The sequence below is a fragment of the Engystomops pustulosus genome, chromosome 7 (genome assembly GCF_040894005.1).
Source record: "Engystomops pustulosus chromosome 7, aEngPut4.maternal, whole genome shotgun sequence".
NCBI classification, from domain to species: domain Eukaryota; kingdom Metazoa; phylum Chordata; class Amphibia; order Anura; family Leptodactylidae; genus Engystomops; species Engystomops pustulosus.
Window position 1 is genome coordinate 77,725,707 of NC_092417.1, and position 17,159 is coordinate 77,742,865.

At 44.2% G+C, this 17,159-nt stretch overlaps 1 protein-coding gene across 2 annotated transcripts; it reads left to right on the forward strand.

Annotated features, from left to right (window-relative positions):
• Positions 1–8,025: 8,025 nt before the first annotated feature.
• On the forward strand, positions 8,026–14,195 carry CMTR2 (cap methyltransferase 2). 2 transcript variants are annotated; one of them, XM_072116974.1, is made up of 2 exons: positions 8,026–8,090; positions 11,723–14,195. In XM_072116974.1, exon 2 carries the CDS (start codon positions 11,744–11,746, stop codon positions 13,970–13,972), a length of 2,229 nt encoding a protein of 742 aa, XP_071973075.1. In that variant the 5' UTR covers positions 8,026–8,090; positions 11,723–11,743; the 3' UTR covers positions 13,973–14,195. The 2 variants fall into 2 exon arrangements, with proteins under 2 accessions (XP_071973075.1, XP_071973076.1); XM_072116975.1 differs by lacking the exon at positions 8,026–8,090 and adding an exon at positions 8,101–8,142.
• Positions 14,196–17,159: the final 2,964 nt, after the last annotated feature.

The following is a 17,159-nucleotide window of genomic DNA, read 5'->3' on the forward strand; positions in this document are numbered from 1 at the left end:
GGAATTGCCGCAATAATATTCGCATCATAGGCCTTCCTGAAGCTACTCAGGCCCCGGATGTGATATGTTGCATTTAATACTACACCCTGAAAGAAGATATTATGCAACAGGTGCGGCAGTCTGGGGAATTAGACTTTGACGGTGCAAGATTGTCCATCTATCTGCATCTGTCTCTACACACCCTTCGGCTCCAAGCATCTCTAAAGCCCCTGCTGTCTGAGTTCCAGACCCGCAATATTGCCTACCGGTGGGGCTTTCCTTTTGCTTTACATGCAAGAAGTGGTTCTAAAGAGGCTTCCTTCATTCTGAGGGACTTCAGGTGTTTCTTTCAACATTCGACAATCCAACTACCGGCCTAGTCTTCAATGTTTCGACTCCAGGCGGCCTCCCATCGTGCAGACTCTTCATGGGATCTAGACCCCTCTCGTCGTCCAAGCTGCCTGAAGCCACAACGCCAGAGAGCCCAAACACCACCCTCCAGAGAACGGCAGTCAAGGGGGTGAAAAAGAGGACTGTCATTTCTTCTTGGTCTCCTTGGATGACATATATTGCAGTATACATGCCTTTTTCATTTCTATTTTCCAGACTTATCATTTCTGTTCACTTTTCCTGACCTTGATAAATGTACATTAGAGCAAATATGTTTCTTCTTTTCTGTTTAGAAGGTTCAGTTAAAGGCACACACGTAGATTAAGGCACATAAGTCACCCATGCTGGAATGTCTAGTAGTTAAGGTACACATAATGCTCAACTGTGGAAGATGGTGATATGCAAATATTCTATGACTCCCGATACCTGCCCTGACAGCCCTGCTAAAGTTTGCTGCTTTTTGGTGCAAGTCTCTGGGAGTCCCAAGCTCCACATAAGCTGGTATGTAACCCATATTAAGTATGTTCTTTTATATTGGTTCCCTTTTCTTCTTGCTAAGGGATCCCCATCTCCTGGAAGTTTTTCTAATTATTTACTTTTTGCACCTCCCCTACACCCCCAGTAGGGCTATCTGTGACAGTGTCTTCTGCAATTTGCTCTCTCACTTCTTTCGTTCTTACTTGCCTCTTTTCCTCCTCACCTCGATTGTACCTCCTCCTAATCCACGCCCCAGTAGCCTCTTTGCTCCTCCTACCCTAAGATCTTCGGCATGCAGCTACGAGGAGCTGCGCGCCCTTGTCTGAGAAGCTGTGGCCATGCAGCCGTGGGCCTGCATTCTGCACATGCGCAGAATGTCGGCTTCTTGGACGAGGGCGCGCAAAGATCTCAGGGTAGGAGGAGCAAAGAGGCTACTGGGGCATGGAGAAGCCGCAACGTGTAGCCTCATGTCCGGCTACTTCACGCCCCAGTAGCCGCTTTACAAAATTTACATATTAGGGCAATAAAGTTTTCAAAAAGATAGCGGGGAAGTGAGGATTAGCTCTAAAAAGGGCTATCCTCACGTCCCATGCATGCACCTACCACCTGTTGTACCTCTATAGGTAGAATCGTGGTGGTAGGTTCCCTTTAACAGTTGTTTCACTGAATGCTAAGGGACTTAACTCCCCTAACAAGTGGTCGCATATTCTATACTCTCTTCATAGGCAGCGAGCCCATGTGATTTGTCTTCAGGACACCCATTTTCACTCCTCTAATTTTGCAGGTTTTAACAATCAATATTTTCCCCATCAGTTCCACGCTCCGAATCCGGAAGGCAACACTAAAGGTGTCTCAATTCTGATGCACAAATCATTCCCCCTAAAGGTTAGATGTGCTGGCTATGTATATTTTCCTTAAATGTGAAATGCAGGGTAAGATACTGGCTTTTGCTAACCTTTATCCTCCCATCTCTGGACAGGCGGACTTACTATTTCAGACACTAGATTCATTGACCAACTTTTCACAGGACAGTCTCATTTAGTCAGTCTCAAATAGTCTTGTAAGGAGAGCAATAAGCAAGAAAGATAAGGTGTTTAAGGTGCTAAAACGCAAAGGTAACTCTAAGGCATTACAGGATTATAGAGAGAAAAATAAATCCTGTAAAAAGCAGATAATGGCCGCAAAAATAGAGACTGAGAAAAATCTTGCCAGGGAGAGACAAAATAATCCCAAGTTATTTAACAAGTAAATAAATGATAACAAACTAAAAACGGAGAGTGTTGGCCCTCTGAGGAGTAACATGCGGGTCATGGTGGAAGGAGATGAGGAAAGGGCTAATCTACATAATGTCGCCCTCACGACTGTCTTTACCTAGGAAATCCCCTGGTGGAAGACATGCTGAGGAATGATGTAAATTCTCTTTGGAATGGCAACAGTTTAACCCAGGGAGAGGTACGCCGCCTCAAAACCACTTACAGATAGATAAGATAGATAGTTCTGCATGAACTATGTACGGTGATAGAGAGACCGTTATTTTTAATATTTGAAGATTCTTTGAGGACTGGTTCTGTTCCACAGAACAGGCGCAAAGCTAATGTGGTACCAATATACATAAAAGGATCAAAAAGCGATCCTGGAAACTACAGACCTGTGAGCCTAACTTCTGTGGTGGGTAAAATATTTGAGGGGTTTGTTAGAGATGCTATCCTGGATTATCTCACTGTACATCACCTTATAACCCGGAGTCAGCATGGGTTTATGAGAGATCGGTCCTGTCAGACTAATCTGATTAGTTGCTACGAGGAAGTAAGTTCCAGACTGGATCTGGGGGACAGTGTGGATGTTGTATAACTGGACTTTTCTAGGGCATTTGACACAGTGCCGCATAAAAGGTTGGTACATAAAATGAGACTGCTGGGACTAGGGAAAATCTGTGTATTTGGGTAAGTAATTGAGTCGTCATTGATGGCACATTCTCAGATTGGGTTGACATTACCAGTGGAGTGCCACAGGGGTCAGTATTGGGGCCACTTCTTTTGAATATTTTTATTAATGACCTTGTAGTGGGTTTCCACAGTCAAGTTTAAATATTTGCAGAGGACATAGTAGAACTGGAACGGGTGCGGAGAAGAGCAACCAAGATTATTAGGGGAATGGGGGGACTACAATACAATGACAGATTACAAAATTTGGGATTATTCTATTTAGAAAAAGACAACTGAGGGGAGACCTCATTACAATGTATAAATACCTGAATGGGCAGTACAAGGATCCCTCCAAAGATTTTTTTATACCTAGGTCTGTGACCAGGACAAGGGGGCATCCTCTACACCTAGAGAATAGGGGATTCTACCATCAACATAGACAAAGGTTCTTAACTGTAAGAGCAGTGAGACTATGGAACTCTCTGCCGCAGGAGGTTGTTGTGGCGGACTCTATGTACATGTTCAAGAGAGTCCTGGATGACTTTCTGGAGAGAAAAAAATATCACAGGTTATAGGGAAAAACATTTGTTTAACTATTAAAGGTTGGCTTGATGGACTTGCGTCTTATAAAATAGGATGATGCGCATGTATAATTTATTGGTAGTAATTCCTTGTATGACATACATACTTTCATTTTAATAAAAGTTCTTGAATGGTAAAAAAATCATAAATATGTTATTAACCTGGAATTTTTTTCCAACTTTCCAGTACATTACACGGAATATCAAATAGTGCCGCTAAAAAGTACAATTTGTCTCACAGATAACAAGCTTTCACATATCTATGAAAATGTAAAAATAAAAAAGTTATTGCTTTTAGAATGAGGGGATTAAAAAACAGAAACGCAAAATCGAAAAAAGGGCTTAGTCCTGTAAGGAATATATGATGATGCAAAAACAAGCAAATTTGAGTTCTATATTCTACAAAACAATCATAAAAAAAGCTATATAGATGGGTATCGCCGTAATTGGGTGACCCATAGAATAAAGATACAGGCAGTCCCCTACTTAAGAACACCCGACTTACAGACGACCCCTAGTTACAAACGGACCTCTGGATGTTGGTAATTTACTGTACTATAGCCCTAGGCTACAATGATCAGCTGTAACAGTTACCGAATGTGTTTGGAGTTAAAGGGGTTGTATGGTCGGAGACATTGCCCTCCACCTTTTAAATAATCAAAAGTCACTCCCTTCACTGATTCAATGTTATTAGTGATTGTAGGGAGTTTTAGAGATAATGTAAAATAAAGTTATAAGGTCACTAGGTGTGCTCATCCTCCTGTGTGCACATGTGCTGCACACAGTGTAATTCTCCATACAGCATTAGCCTCCTTCTTTGTATGTAGAGGGACCGCCGCCGCCTCCTCTATGAAACAAGCCCACAGCACAAGCAGCCAATCACTGCTGTGCATTCTGTACACGAGCACACTCTGGTGGGTGGGAGTGAAGCATAATGGGACTTGTAGTCCCAATGCTTTCTCAGTTCCTGCCTGCAGTAATTAAGAGGTAGTTTTTTGTAAAAATAACAATTACCACAAAATTTAAGTGGAAGTTTGTTTATTGTCAATCCTGGTTCTTACAACACCCCAACATGTTTAAAATCAAGAGATTTTGACCGGGGTTACAATTATAAAGTATACCGTTCTGACTTACATAAAAATTAAGCTTAAGGAAACCTACCACTTGATTTGATGCATTATGAAGCAAACATACCTTCAGAATGCTGTAGCTACACTGATGCAGGATCTTATCTTGGTTAACCCCTTATCACCGACACTAGTTTTCAGCTCAATGACCAGACTCGATTTTTCAAATCTGACATGTCTCACGATAATTGGTTATAACTTCGGAACGCTTTAAGATATCCTGGTGAATTTGAGAATGTTTTCTCATGAAACATTGTACTTCATGTTAGTTATAAAATTTAAGTGATAAGTTTTGCGATTCGTTCTGAAAAAAAGTGAAAATGTGGCAAATGTTTGTAAGAATTCTTCTTTTTCCAAGTTTGAAATGTTCTGCTTTCCAGACAGGAAGTAAAACTACCCAAAAAGCTTGATAATTAACATTTACGGAATGTCTTCTTTATGTTGAGATGATATTTTATGCATCCTCTCACTTTTCTAGGATGTTATGAGGTGCAGAACTAGGTGCGATTTTTCTCATTTTCATGAAAATTGCCAAAACTCCCATTTTGAGGGACAACTCAGCTTTGAAAGGCCTAAATAATAGTAACACCCCATAAATTACCCCACTATAGAAACTTCACCCTTCAACGTATAAGCCAATTTTGTCTTCCTAAAAAGGGAGACGAGCCCAGGACATAAACACATAATACAAAATATAATCAAATAAATTTTATTGAATTCAGTATATAAACAACATAAAATGAATTTTTCAAGTTAAAAATTGTGCAGCCACAGATGATGGTAAGCAGATAGAGGAGTAACACCACTTGGACATACAGGGGAAAGCCATGCATTACATATTTTTGGGGTCAGGTAAGTTTAATAAATACATATCATTATAGTCATTTAATCTATATATATAGAGTTATATTGCACTAGCCCCCAAATGTTTAAAGTAAACAGGGTATCTTACCCATGATCAATTGGCAGGTTCCCAGGTCCAGGGTGACTCCAGCCCCGAGGCGCGTTTCGGCTCGAATATAATAAAAAGATTTCATCTTTTTTTTTTTTTACTTTTTTACATTTCTACTTCTTGGCTTGAACAAACGATCATCCGATCGCTTATTCAAGCCTTTACACTGCAATACACTTGTATTGCAGTGTATAGTGAAAGTAACTGAGGAAGGCAGAACCCGGCGGGTAGAGGAGCCGGAAGCCCCGGGTCACTTGTCGGAACCCGGGGCTGTGGCAGGAGGGATCGGATCCCCCGGTAAGCACACCGGGGGGGTCCGATCCACGGGGGACACACTTGCACACCGCGGTCATGCTTGAGGCGTGTAAGGGGTTAAACACCCGGAATTGGAGTTTTTCCGATCCCGGGTGTTAGTGCCGGGTCTGGGCTTTAAGATCACAGCCCGACACCGGCACCAGCGAGACCCGGTGTCCCGAAATCTTCTTCTGACGCGCCGCCGCAGAAAGCGTACGCGTCAAAAGAAGTATCCCTGTGCTGAGTGGTTTTGTTGATAAAACAATTATACAATTATGTTTTACTATTTTAGCAAATAAAACACTTTTTAAAGGAAACTGGATTGCCCTATGTGTCGCCATGTTCTGAGAGCTATAACGTTTAAATAAAAAAAGGGTTATTTGGGCTTGTTTATTCCAGCAAAAGTTAACATTTAGATTGGTTTTATTATAGTGCACATTTGACTTTTTGATCGTTTTTTTAGTACATTTTTTTGGGAGATGGGAAACAATAAAATTGCAATTTTTAAATTACCGTATATACAGTATACCCGAGTATAAGCAACCCGAGTATAAGCAGAGATACCTAATTTTAACACAAATAACTGGGGAAACCTATTGACTCGAGTATAAGCTTAGGGTGGGAAATGCATTGGTCACATTCCCCCCAGTATATATCCAGCCTGCCCCCAGTATTTAGCCAGTCCCTGACCTCTAGTATACAGTAAGCAGCCCTTGTCCCCTAGTATATAGCCAGCCCCCCGCTCCCAGTATATAGCCTGCCAGCCCCTGCCCATACTATATAGCAAGCAGCTCCTGCCCCCCAGTGTATAGCCTGCCAGCCCCTGCCCCCACTATATAGCCAGCAGCTTCTGCCCCCAGTATATAGCCAGCAGCCCCTGCCCCCTAGTATATAGTGAGCAGCCCCCTGCCCCTAGTATATAGCCAGCAGCCCCCTGGTATATGGCCAGCAGCCCCCTATCCCCTACTATATAGCCAGCAGCCCCCTGCCCCCTAGTATATAGCCAGCAGCCCCCTAGTATATAGCCACAGCCCCCTGGTATATAGCCAGCAGCCCCTCATCCCCTAGTAAAAAGCCCACAGCCCCCCACCCCCTAGTATATAGCCGGCAGCCCCCTACCCCCTAGTATATAGTCAGTAACCCACTGCCCCCTAGTATATAGCCAGCAACCCACTGCCCCCTAATATATAGCCAGTGCCAGCCCCTTGTATATAGCCAGCAGCCCCCTAGTACATAGCTAGTGCCTGTCCCCTTAGTACATAGGGTCGTTTTTTATTTATATAGGCTTCACAGGTAAAATAATGTTATATCTATTTGGCCAAGGTCGCTACAGACACAACACTACCACAACCTGCTCCCCATGTCCATCCTCCTTACTACACAGCCTGCACCCCCATGTCCCCCTCCTTATTACACAGCCTGCACCCTATGTACCCCTCCTTATTACACAGCCTGCATCCCCCATGTCCCCCTCTATATTACACAGCCTGCACCCCCATGATCCCCCCCTCCTTATGACACAGCCTGCTCCCCATGTCCCCTCTATATTACACAGCCTGCACCCCCATGTCCCCTCCTTATGACACAGCCTGCTCCCCATGTCCCCTCCTTATGACACAGCCTGCTCCCCATGTCCCCCTTCTTATTACACAGCCTGCTCCATGTCCCCCTCCTTATTACACAACCTGCTCCCCATGTCCATCCTCCTTATTACACAGCCTGCACCCCCATGTCCCCCTCCTTATTACACAACCTGCTCCCCATGTCCATCCTCCTTATTACACAGCCTGCACCCCCATGTCCCCCTCCTTATTACACAACCTGCTCCCCATGTCCATCCTCCTTATTACACAGCCTGCACCCTCATGTCCCCCTCCTTATTACACAGCCTGCACCCTATGTACCCCTCCTTATTACACAGCCTGCATCCCCCATGTCCCCCTCTATATTACACAGCCTGCTCCCCCATGTCCCCCTCTAAATTACACAGCCTGCACCCCCATGTCCCCCTTCTTATCACACAGCCTGCACCCCCATGTCCCCCTCATTATGACACAGCCTGCTCCCCATGTCCCCCTTCTTATTACACAGCCTGCACCATGTCCCCCTCCTTATTACACAGCCTACACCCCCATGTCCCCCTCCTTATGACACAGCCTGCTCCCCATGTCCCCCTTCTTATTACACAGCCTGCACCATGTCCCCCTCCTTATTACACAGCCTGCATCACCATGAGCAGCCCCTTTCACGATGTAACATCATGCTTTCTTGTAACACAAGCTCCTCCTATATAAAAGTCTGATCACGTGACGTGACGTCATCCGAGGTCCTATAGCCCACTAGGAAATACTGAAGCTTCTACAAAGTAAGGGTTTCCTAAATTAGTGAAACGCAGCGCTGTGTACAGAGCAGGAGTGGTAGGATATAACAACGTGGGGAGATCAGTAAAGGGGGCATATTGTTATATACAAAGCAGGAGGGGAGTAGTAGTTTACTGAATAGGAGTAGGGGCGTAGTACATAGCTGTATACGGAGCAGGAGGGGATGTGATATTACTGTATACTGTGTAGGAGGGTTGTAGTATATTACTGTATACTGGGCAGGAGGGGTGTAGTATACAGCTGTATACAGAGCAGGAGGTGATGGGATATTACTGTATACTGTGCAGGAGGGGTGTAGTATATTACTGTATACTGGGCAGGAGGGGTGTAGTATTACTGTATACTGTGCAGGAGGGGTATAGTATATTACTGTATACTGGGCAGGAGGGGTGTAGTATAAAGCTGTGTACACAGGGCAGGAGGGTGTAATATACAGCTGTATACAGAGCAGGAGGGTGGTATAGTATACAGCTGTATACAGAGAAGAAGGTGTATACAGAGCAGGAGGAGATGTTATATTACTGTATACTGGGCAGGAGGGGTGTAGTATACAGCTGTATACAGAGAAGAAGGTGTATACAGAGCAGGAGGAGATTTACTGTATACTGGGAAGGAGGGATGTAATATAAAGCTGTGTACACAGAACAGGAGGGTGTAGTATACAGCTGTATACAGAGCAGGAGGGTGTAGTATACAGCTGTATACAGAGCAGGAGGGTGGTGTAGTATACAGCTGTATACAGAGCAGGAGGGTGGTGTAGTATACAGCTGCACACAGAACAGGAGGGTGGTGTAGTATACAGCTGTATACAGAACAGGAGGGTGGTGTAGTATACAGCTGCACACAGAGCAGGAGGATGGTGTGGTATACAGCTGTATACAGAGCAGGAGGGTGGTGTAGTATACACCTGTATACAGAACAGGAGGGTGGTGTAGTATACAGCTGTATACAGAGCAGGAGGAGATATTATATTACTATATACTTTGCAGGAGGGATGTAATATAAAGCTATTTACACAAGACAGGAAGGTGTAGTATACAGCTGTATACAGAGCAGGAGGGTGGTGTAGTATACAGCTGTATACAGAGCAGGAGGGTGGTGTAGTATACAGCTGTATACAGAGCAGGAGGGTGGTGTAGTATACAGCTGTATACAGAGCAGGAGGGTGGTTCAGTATACAGCTGCACACAGACCAGGAGGGTGGTTCAGTATACAGCTGCACACAGACCAGGAGGGTGGTGTAGTATACAGCTGCACACAGACCAGGAGGGTGGTGTAGTATACAGCTGCACACAGACCAGGAGGGTGGTGTAGTATACAGCTGCACACAGACCAGGAGGGTGGTGTAGTATACAGCTGTATACAGAGCAGGAGGAGATATTATATTACTATATACTTTGCAGGAGGGATGTAATATAAAGCTGTGTACACAAGACAGGAGGGTGTAGTATACAGCTGTATACAGAGCAGGAGGGTGGTGTAGTATACAGCTGTATACAGAGCAGGAGGGTGGTGTAGTATACAGCTGTATACAGAGCAGGAGGGTGGTGTAGTATACAGCTGTATACAGAGCAGGAGGGTGGTGTAGTATACAGCTGTATACAGAGCAGGAGGGTGGTTCAGTATACAGCTGCACACAGACCAGGAGGGTGGTTCAGTATACAGCTGCACACAGACCAGGAGGGTGGTGTAGTACACAGCTGCACACAGACCAGGAGGGTGGTGTAGTATACAGCTGCACACAGACCAGGAGGGTGGTGTAGTATACAGCTGCACACAGACCAGGAGGGTGGTGTAGTATACAGCTGCACACAGACCAGGAGGGTGGTGTGGTATACAGCTGCACACAGACCAGGAGGGTGGTGTGGTATACAGCTGCACACAGACCAGGAGGGTGGTGTAGTATACAGCTGCACACAGACCAGGAGGGTGGTGTAGTATACAGCTGCACACAGACCAGGAGGGTGGTGTAGTATACAGCTGCACACAGACCAGGAGGGTGGTGTAGTATACAGCTACACACAGACCAGGAGGGTGGTGTAGTATACAGCTGTATACAGAGCAGGAGGGTGGTGTGGTATACAGATGTATACAGAGCAGGAGGGTGGTTTGGTGTACAGCTGTATACAGAGCAGGAGGGTGGTGTAGTATACAGCTGTATACAGAGCAGGAGGGTGGTGTAGTATACAGCTATATACAGAGAAGAATGTGTATACAGAGCAGGAGGAGATGTTATATTACTGTATACTGTGCAGGAGGGGTGTAGTATATTACTGTATACTGGGCAGGAGGGGTGTAGTATATTACTGTATACTGTGCAGGAGGGGTGTAGTATATTACTGTATACTGGGCAGGAGGGGTGTAGTATATTACTGTATACTGGGCAGGAGGGGTGTAGTATATTACTGTATACTGGGCAGGATGGGTGTAGTATAAAGCTGTGTATACAGAGCAGGAGGGTGGTGTAGTATACAGCTGTATACAGAGAAGAATGTGTATACAGAGCAGGAGGAGATGTTATATTACTGTATACTGTGCAGGAGGGGTATAGTGTATTACTGTATACTGGGAAGGAGGGGTGTAGTGTATTACTATATACATTGCAGGAGGGATGTAATATATAGCTGTGTACACAGGGCAGAAGGGTGTAATATACAGCTCTATACAGAGAAGGAGGGTGGTTTAGAATATAGTCGTACAGAGCAGGAGGGGAGTAGTAGATTACTGTACAGTGTGCAGGAGGGGAGTGTAGTATACAGCTGTGTATGCATAGCAGGAGGGGGTGTAGTGTATTGCTGTATACACAGCAGGAGGGGGTGTAGTGTATTGCTGTATACACAGCAGGAGGGGATGTAGTGTATTGCTGTATACACAGCAGGAGGGGATGTAGTGTATTGCTGTATACACAGCACGAGGGGGCTAGTGGCGTATTGCTGTGTACACAGCACGAGGGGGCTTGTGGCATATTGCTGTGTACACAGCACGAGGGGGCTTGTGGCATATTGCTGTGTACACAGCACGAGGGGGCTTGTGGCGTATTGCTGTGTACACAGCACAAGGGGGCTTGTGGCGTTTTGCTGTGTACACAGCACGAGGGGGGTTGTGGCATTTTGCTGTATACACAGAAGGAGGGGGCCTGTGGCGTATTGCTGTGTACACGGCACGAGGAGGCTTGTGGCGTATTGCTGTGTAGACAGCACGATGGGGGTTGTGGCGTATTGCTGTGTACACAGCACGAGGGGGCTTGTGGCGTATTGCTGTGTAGACAGCACGATGGGGGTTGTGGCGTATTGCTGTGTACACAGCACAGTAATAGGGTGTATATGGGGTGTATATTGCTGTGCCTAGAGCTGAGTGACCAGTGTAAATATTGTAGGATATTTTGTTTGTTGGGAAGGTCACAGGCAGTTTTCATGCCTGTGATTGGTGTGCATTCAGTCTTATGGGTTTGGAAGCAGGTATTATAGATTGTGGAAGAGGTGATAGGTGGTATGTCAGCTTTCTGGGTTTATGTCACTAGTGGTTGATTAGAATTTGGGGTTCAGAGTTTGTGTTTTCAGAGCAGTATTTCTGCGTTTTATGTTTGGCATTAAGCGGATGTTGGTGTTTCTCACAGGTGCCAGGCTGCCAGGACGTCATGTTTAGCTGTGACTTCCCTCTTGAGATCCAGAATTTGTTCACTAAGTGCTTCACATATAAAAAGGAGGACTGGCATCTACCTGCAGCCTCAGAGATCCTGAGCTCCGATCACAAGGAATTCAGTCACTTCCTCTCCTTGAAGGAGTCTCTCAACAAGGTGAAGAACCTCCTCAGTGATAAGAAGCTGGATGACTGGCACAGACATACATCATTCACAAACAAAGCTGGGAGAATTGTTCCTGAGGTGCGCAGGCGGGCTAACGCCGAGCTCTGCACTCAGGCCTGGTGTAAGTTTCATGAGATTTTATGCACATACCCATTACTGCCCAACACAGCGTTATGGAGCTATGAGCTGAATACATTGCACCTGTGTGAAGCACCAGGGGCGTTCATCTCCAGCCTCAACCACTACATTAAAACCCAGAATGTCCGCTGTGACTGGAACTGGGTGGCCAACACCCTAAACCCTTACCATGAGGCCAACGATGGTCTGGTGATGATCGCTGATGACCGCCTAATTGCCAATACTTTGCCTTGGTGGTACTTTGGGCCAGATAACACTGGAGACATCATGAGCCCTAAGTATTTAGATGGGTTACAGAAGTTCACTAGTAATATGTCCTCTGTACATCTGGTTACAGCAGATGGAAGTTTTGACTGCCAGGGAAATCCTGGTGAACAGGAGACGCTGGTCTACCCGCTACACTATTGTGAGGTGATCACCTGTCTGGCAACCCTTGGCCATGGAGGATCCTTTGTCTTGAAGATGTTTACCCTTTTTCAGCATTCTTCTATTAACTTAATGTACCTGCTGAATTGCTGCTTCCAGGAAATTCATATGATAAAACCTGGCACCAGCAAAGCAGGCAACTCTGAGGTTTATGTTGTGTGTTTGGGCTACGTGGGTAAAGAGGCCATACAAGAGCACCTTGAGAAAATGATTGCACATCTGGGGACAGATGTTTCCCTAAAGTCCTTGTTTTCTCATCGGTCCCTTCCAGCATCCTTCCTGCAGTGCCACCATAACTGCTGTACTTATTTTTATGAGCATCAGACACAAACCATTTTGGAAAACTTAAATCTTTTCTCACATATGAGTGAGGAGGACAGGTTGCATCTGAACATGTTAAGGGAATCTGCTGTCTCCTTTTACCTGCAGAAGTTCCAGGTCAAACACATTCCACGGAAACATTGGTTGGTCCAAAAGCCACGAGTTGGCTGCAGCTTCAATGCACGGTGGGTGGGGACTCGTAACCGCCGCACAGATACTTATAATGAGAGGAAACAGCTAGAAGCACTAACCTGGTCAGAGAAAGTGTCTCAAGGATACTTTACCTCCTTCTTGGAAGAACATGTTGCCAGTGACCTGGGTAGGGGCTGCTTTCTGGAAGATTTGAACTGTGAACTGAAACATGAAGACTGGTACTTTCTCCAGGGACAGCGGCTCTCAAGGATCCAGAGTTCCTCGTTCTGTGACTGTGAACTTCTTAACAAATACAATGAAACCATTGAGGGTTGTTCTAAAGGGGGGTGCATTAGCACCATGCTAACACTGTCTTGCTCTTCTTGCTCCCTCCAGCCTGCAGAAGAGGTAGTGTCCACATTATTAGAGTTGGCAGGGTATGAGCATCATGTATTGGTCTGTGGGGCCGATTCTGTGTTTCAGATCCTTCAACAGCGACAATTGTCTTCAGGATTCCTGGAATGTCCCCCTCCACAGCAGTCTATCTCACTCCTTCATGATGGGGATCCAGCTTACCAGCAGCAACTCATCTCCTTGATTCTACAGGCCTTTCAACAGTTACAGATGGGTGATTCATTCCTCTTACCAATCCTGTCCTCACTCACCCGCTTTACTTCTGGCATTGTATACATTTTGTGCCATTGCTTCCAGATCATCAGTTTTTCATGTCCTACCAGCAATTTAACCTATGGTACGAATGCTGTACTGCTGTGTTGTGGTTACCAGCCTCTTTCGAGCCCTGTGCTACAGTACCTTCATGAGTTAAAACAGCATGTAGACCAGCTGGTAAGCTCTTCTTCTCAGCAGATTCTGGAGTTCATACCCATGGAAGAACTTCTCAATGGCTATTTACTTGAATTTTTATGGGACCTAAATTCAGCTATAATCAGGCGCAGACTCCATGTAATTGGACTTCATGAACATGAAAAGACACTGTCAAATCTGGGCTTGGTCCAAACTTCAGTACAAGGAGACTTAAAGTAATAGGCAACTTGTATCATACCATGTACATAGAGAGACTTCCTGAGTTTGTGAATAGTCTCTACATATATTATTTATTTTATGATACACAAGTACTAAACTATCGTTTATAATGGTCAGGTTGACCTAGTCTACAAATTCTTTATCTCATTTGGAACACATTTTTGTTGAGTCTTTATTTAAACTCAAATATGTCAAAATAAAGCTCTTCTTTTGAACTTGTTAACATGTTGTTTCTATAGCATATCTCCCAGTAAGCTACTGTCTATGTTCATTCCATGATATATGTAAATATGTTTTCCAACATTGCCTCTCAGCCACCGTCTAAGGCAGCCCCCTTAACATCAAGCATGACTTTTTCAGAAAGACTATTGACATGATGCAAGATATAAACCAAAAAGCGCTGTGTCAATGTGTTTGCATCTCATTGGTGAAGTGTACGAAACTGGATAAGCTAAGTGAGAGGTTGGAGACTAGGTGTGGGAAGTAAAAAGACTCCATAAGGTGACTTTGCCATTAAGGGCCACCTCAGCATGTGTGTGGAAACATGGAGTCATTGATTCTTCATTGGGGGGATTCTGAGATATATGCATACACGTTTTCCAGGATAAGGAAGACCCAGGCATACGGAAGACCTTGATCATATCGTGGGTCATTGATGGAGCTAATAACATTGCTCTCCCTGCCCATTAAATTTACGCCCCTTTCCTTTGTTCTAGGAACAAACATTGGGGCAGATTTATCAAGCTGTCTGAAAGTCAGAATATTTCTAGTTGCCCATGGCAAAGGGGAGCTGTGATTGGTTGCCATGGGCAACTAGAAATATTCTGACTTCCAGACATCTTGATAAATCTGTGGTTGTAGATATATGCTACATTCACACTAAATAGTAGTTTAACAACCTCATCAATGGAACCCATAACAACCCACACAACATGCATGAACAGTAGATTTTTGCTCGCAATGCCAGACTGTTGATTCTCTGATCTTGTGGATCTGAACCCACTTGTCCATAAGATGATCTAATTTCTTCACACTGATGGCTGCATCCTAGCTCTATGTGTTGTGAATTCAGCAGTGTAAATAATAACGTGCCATATTCCCAGACAAGAACTGCAGGACAGCTTACCCCAGAGTCAGTGATGTAGCACAGATGTAACAAGGAGCTGCTTAACCCTGCATTGACCAGGTTACTCCTCCGAGCTCAATTATATAATGTTCCTGCAATCTCCTCTAATCCGAGCAGACAGCCGCCTGGCTTACTTGGGTTCTTCTGCCTTTCCTATGTCTGTGGCAAAATGAAGAAGCATTGTAATGAATGTTCCCTTATAGAAAGGTAATGTGGTGATCAGTAGGGAGATCAGATCCCACATTCCCCAAAGTTACCATTTATATATCCCCACAGAGAATACATCATGTTTGTCATTATGTGACAAACAGGAGGTAGAAGAAGCCAGATGACTATGATAAAGATTCCGCTGTTGCAGGCCATTATTCGAAAACACAGAGACTATAAGGGGAATATAGGATACGACATAAAGACAGTCACAACAGGCGGTACCCGACTTACGGACGACTTCTCATTACAGATGGACCTCTGGATGCTGGCAACTCACTGAACTTTAACCCCAGGCTGCAATGTTAAACTGTCTATTCAATTAAGCTTTATTTTTAATCCTTGTTTCCAGGACAACCCAAAATTGTGAAAATCTAATTTTTACGGGGACAAACAGTTATTGTCTGGAACAGCGAGAAAGGTAGTAACTAGTTTCTTGTACAGTCTCAGACATCACTGCAGAAAAAAAAGGTAATCCACAATATATTAGAAAGCAGTTTTATTCTCTCCAAGACAAGACTGGAAAGGTTTTAGATCGGATTTCAAGAAATTATGTTAAATTAGCTGTAGCTCCTTGACGTTGCTGCCTGGGATTGTAAATAACTGCTCTTAGCTACAATAAAATAGAATGGGTTAAAAAATATATATTTTATATATATCTCTTTGTCTTTCTCTCTCTATGCCTGTCTCTCTGTATCTCTCTCTCCTTCTCTCTCTTTCTGTCTGTATGTCTGTCTATCTCTTGATCCACATTACCTCACACATAAGCTGTCTTATACTAATTACTTATAGTAACCAATCAAAGCTCAGAGATCATATAAATGACCTGTGGCAAAATACAAAACAATCGCGGCTTTTTGGAAAGTGTGGGGTAAATATTTTGACCCAAAATCTATAATGTAGCCTTCACAGGAAGCGGCTTTGCAAAATGTGCATGTGACTGAGCAGATGCTTTTAGCAGACATGCATACATACATACAAACAAACATACATACATACATACACTCAGCTTTATATATTAGATGGCCAATATGCTACTTCTTCTTGAACATAACGACAGAACCACTGTGAAGACTCGCACAAGAAAGTAGACCATTTTTTTCTTTGCAAACAATTTAATGAACACATTGAAAAATCTTCAGATCAAGTGATGTATGACTGCACGTGGTGCTTGTTACCAATTGCAAGCATTTCAGCCAAAAAAAGGAGTGGTCGAACACATACGACAAGGGATTATGGACTCCCTCCATTCCCCTATTCCCTTTACACCAACCCCCTTTTACCTTTCCTAAATCCTAAAAAGATATGCCAATGCCTGAATGGATAATATTGGCGACAGCAGTGGAGATCCTTAGAGCCCACAAAACAATCTGGTTTCTAACATTCTGTTCTTACCCCCAGCCGTTTACCTGATTCAGGGGCACAGTTTTGCCTTTAAGGCCATTATATAACAACCTCCTTTACATTTGGGGGTCTTGATAAGGCTTTACACATTCTAGCTAAATAAAACATTGACCCATTTGATATTTTTTATGGACATGGAAAAAACGTAAAGACTGTCCAAGAATTTGTAGACTGTTGGTAACCCTGAAAAAAGAGCACTACCATCATGTATCTGACCTGGGCTACTGCTGCCTGTCAGCAATGAAACCCATGGTCTCCGACAAGCTCAATTATTAAGCAGATTTACAGGGTTGGGCTGGCGGGAGCGCATTAGTATTTCTAGTCCAGTGCTTCTTCCCTATGGCATAGTCCTATCCCTTTTAGTGTTTAAATAGTGATTTACATTTATTGACCTTAATTTACCCAGCAGCTGGGAAGCAGAACAGTGAAACGCTGCTCTGGAGTCATAGT

Bases quoted from the DNA above. Each gene is read 5' to 3' on its own strand.
- CMTR2 (XM_072116974.1), top strand. From the start codon at position 11,744: ATGTTTAGCTGTGACTTCCCTCTTGAGATCCAGAATTTGTTCACTAAG.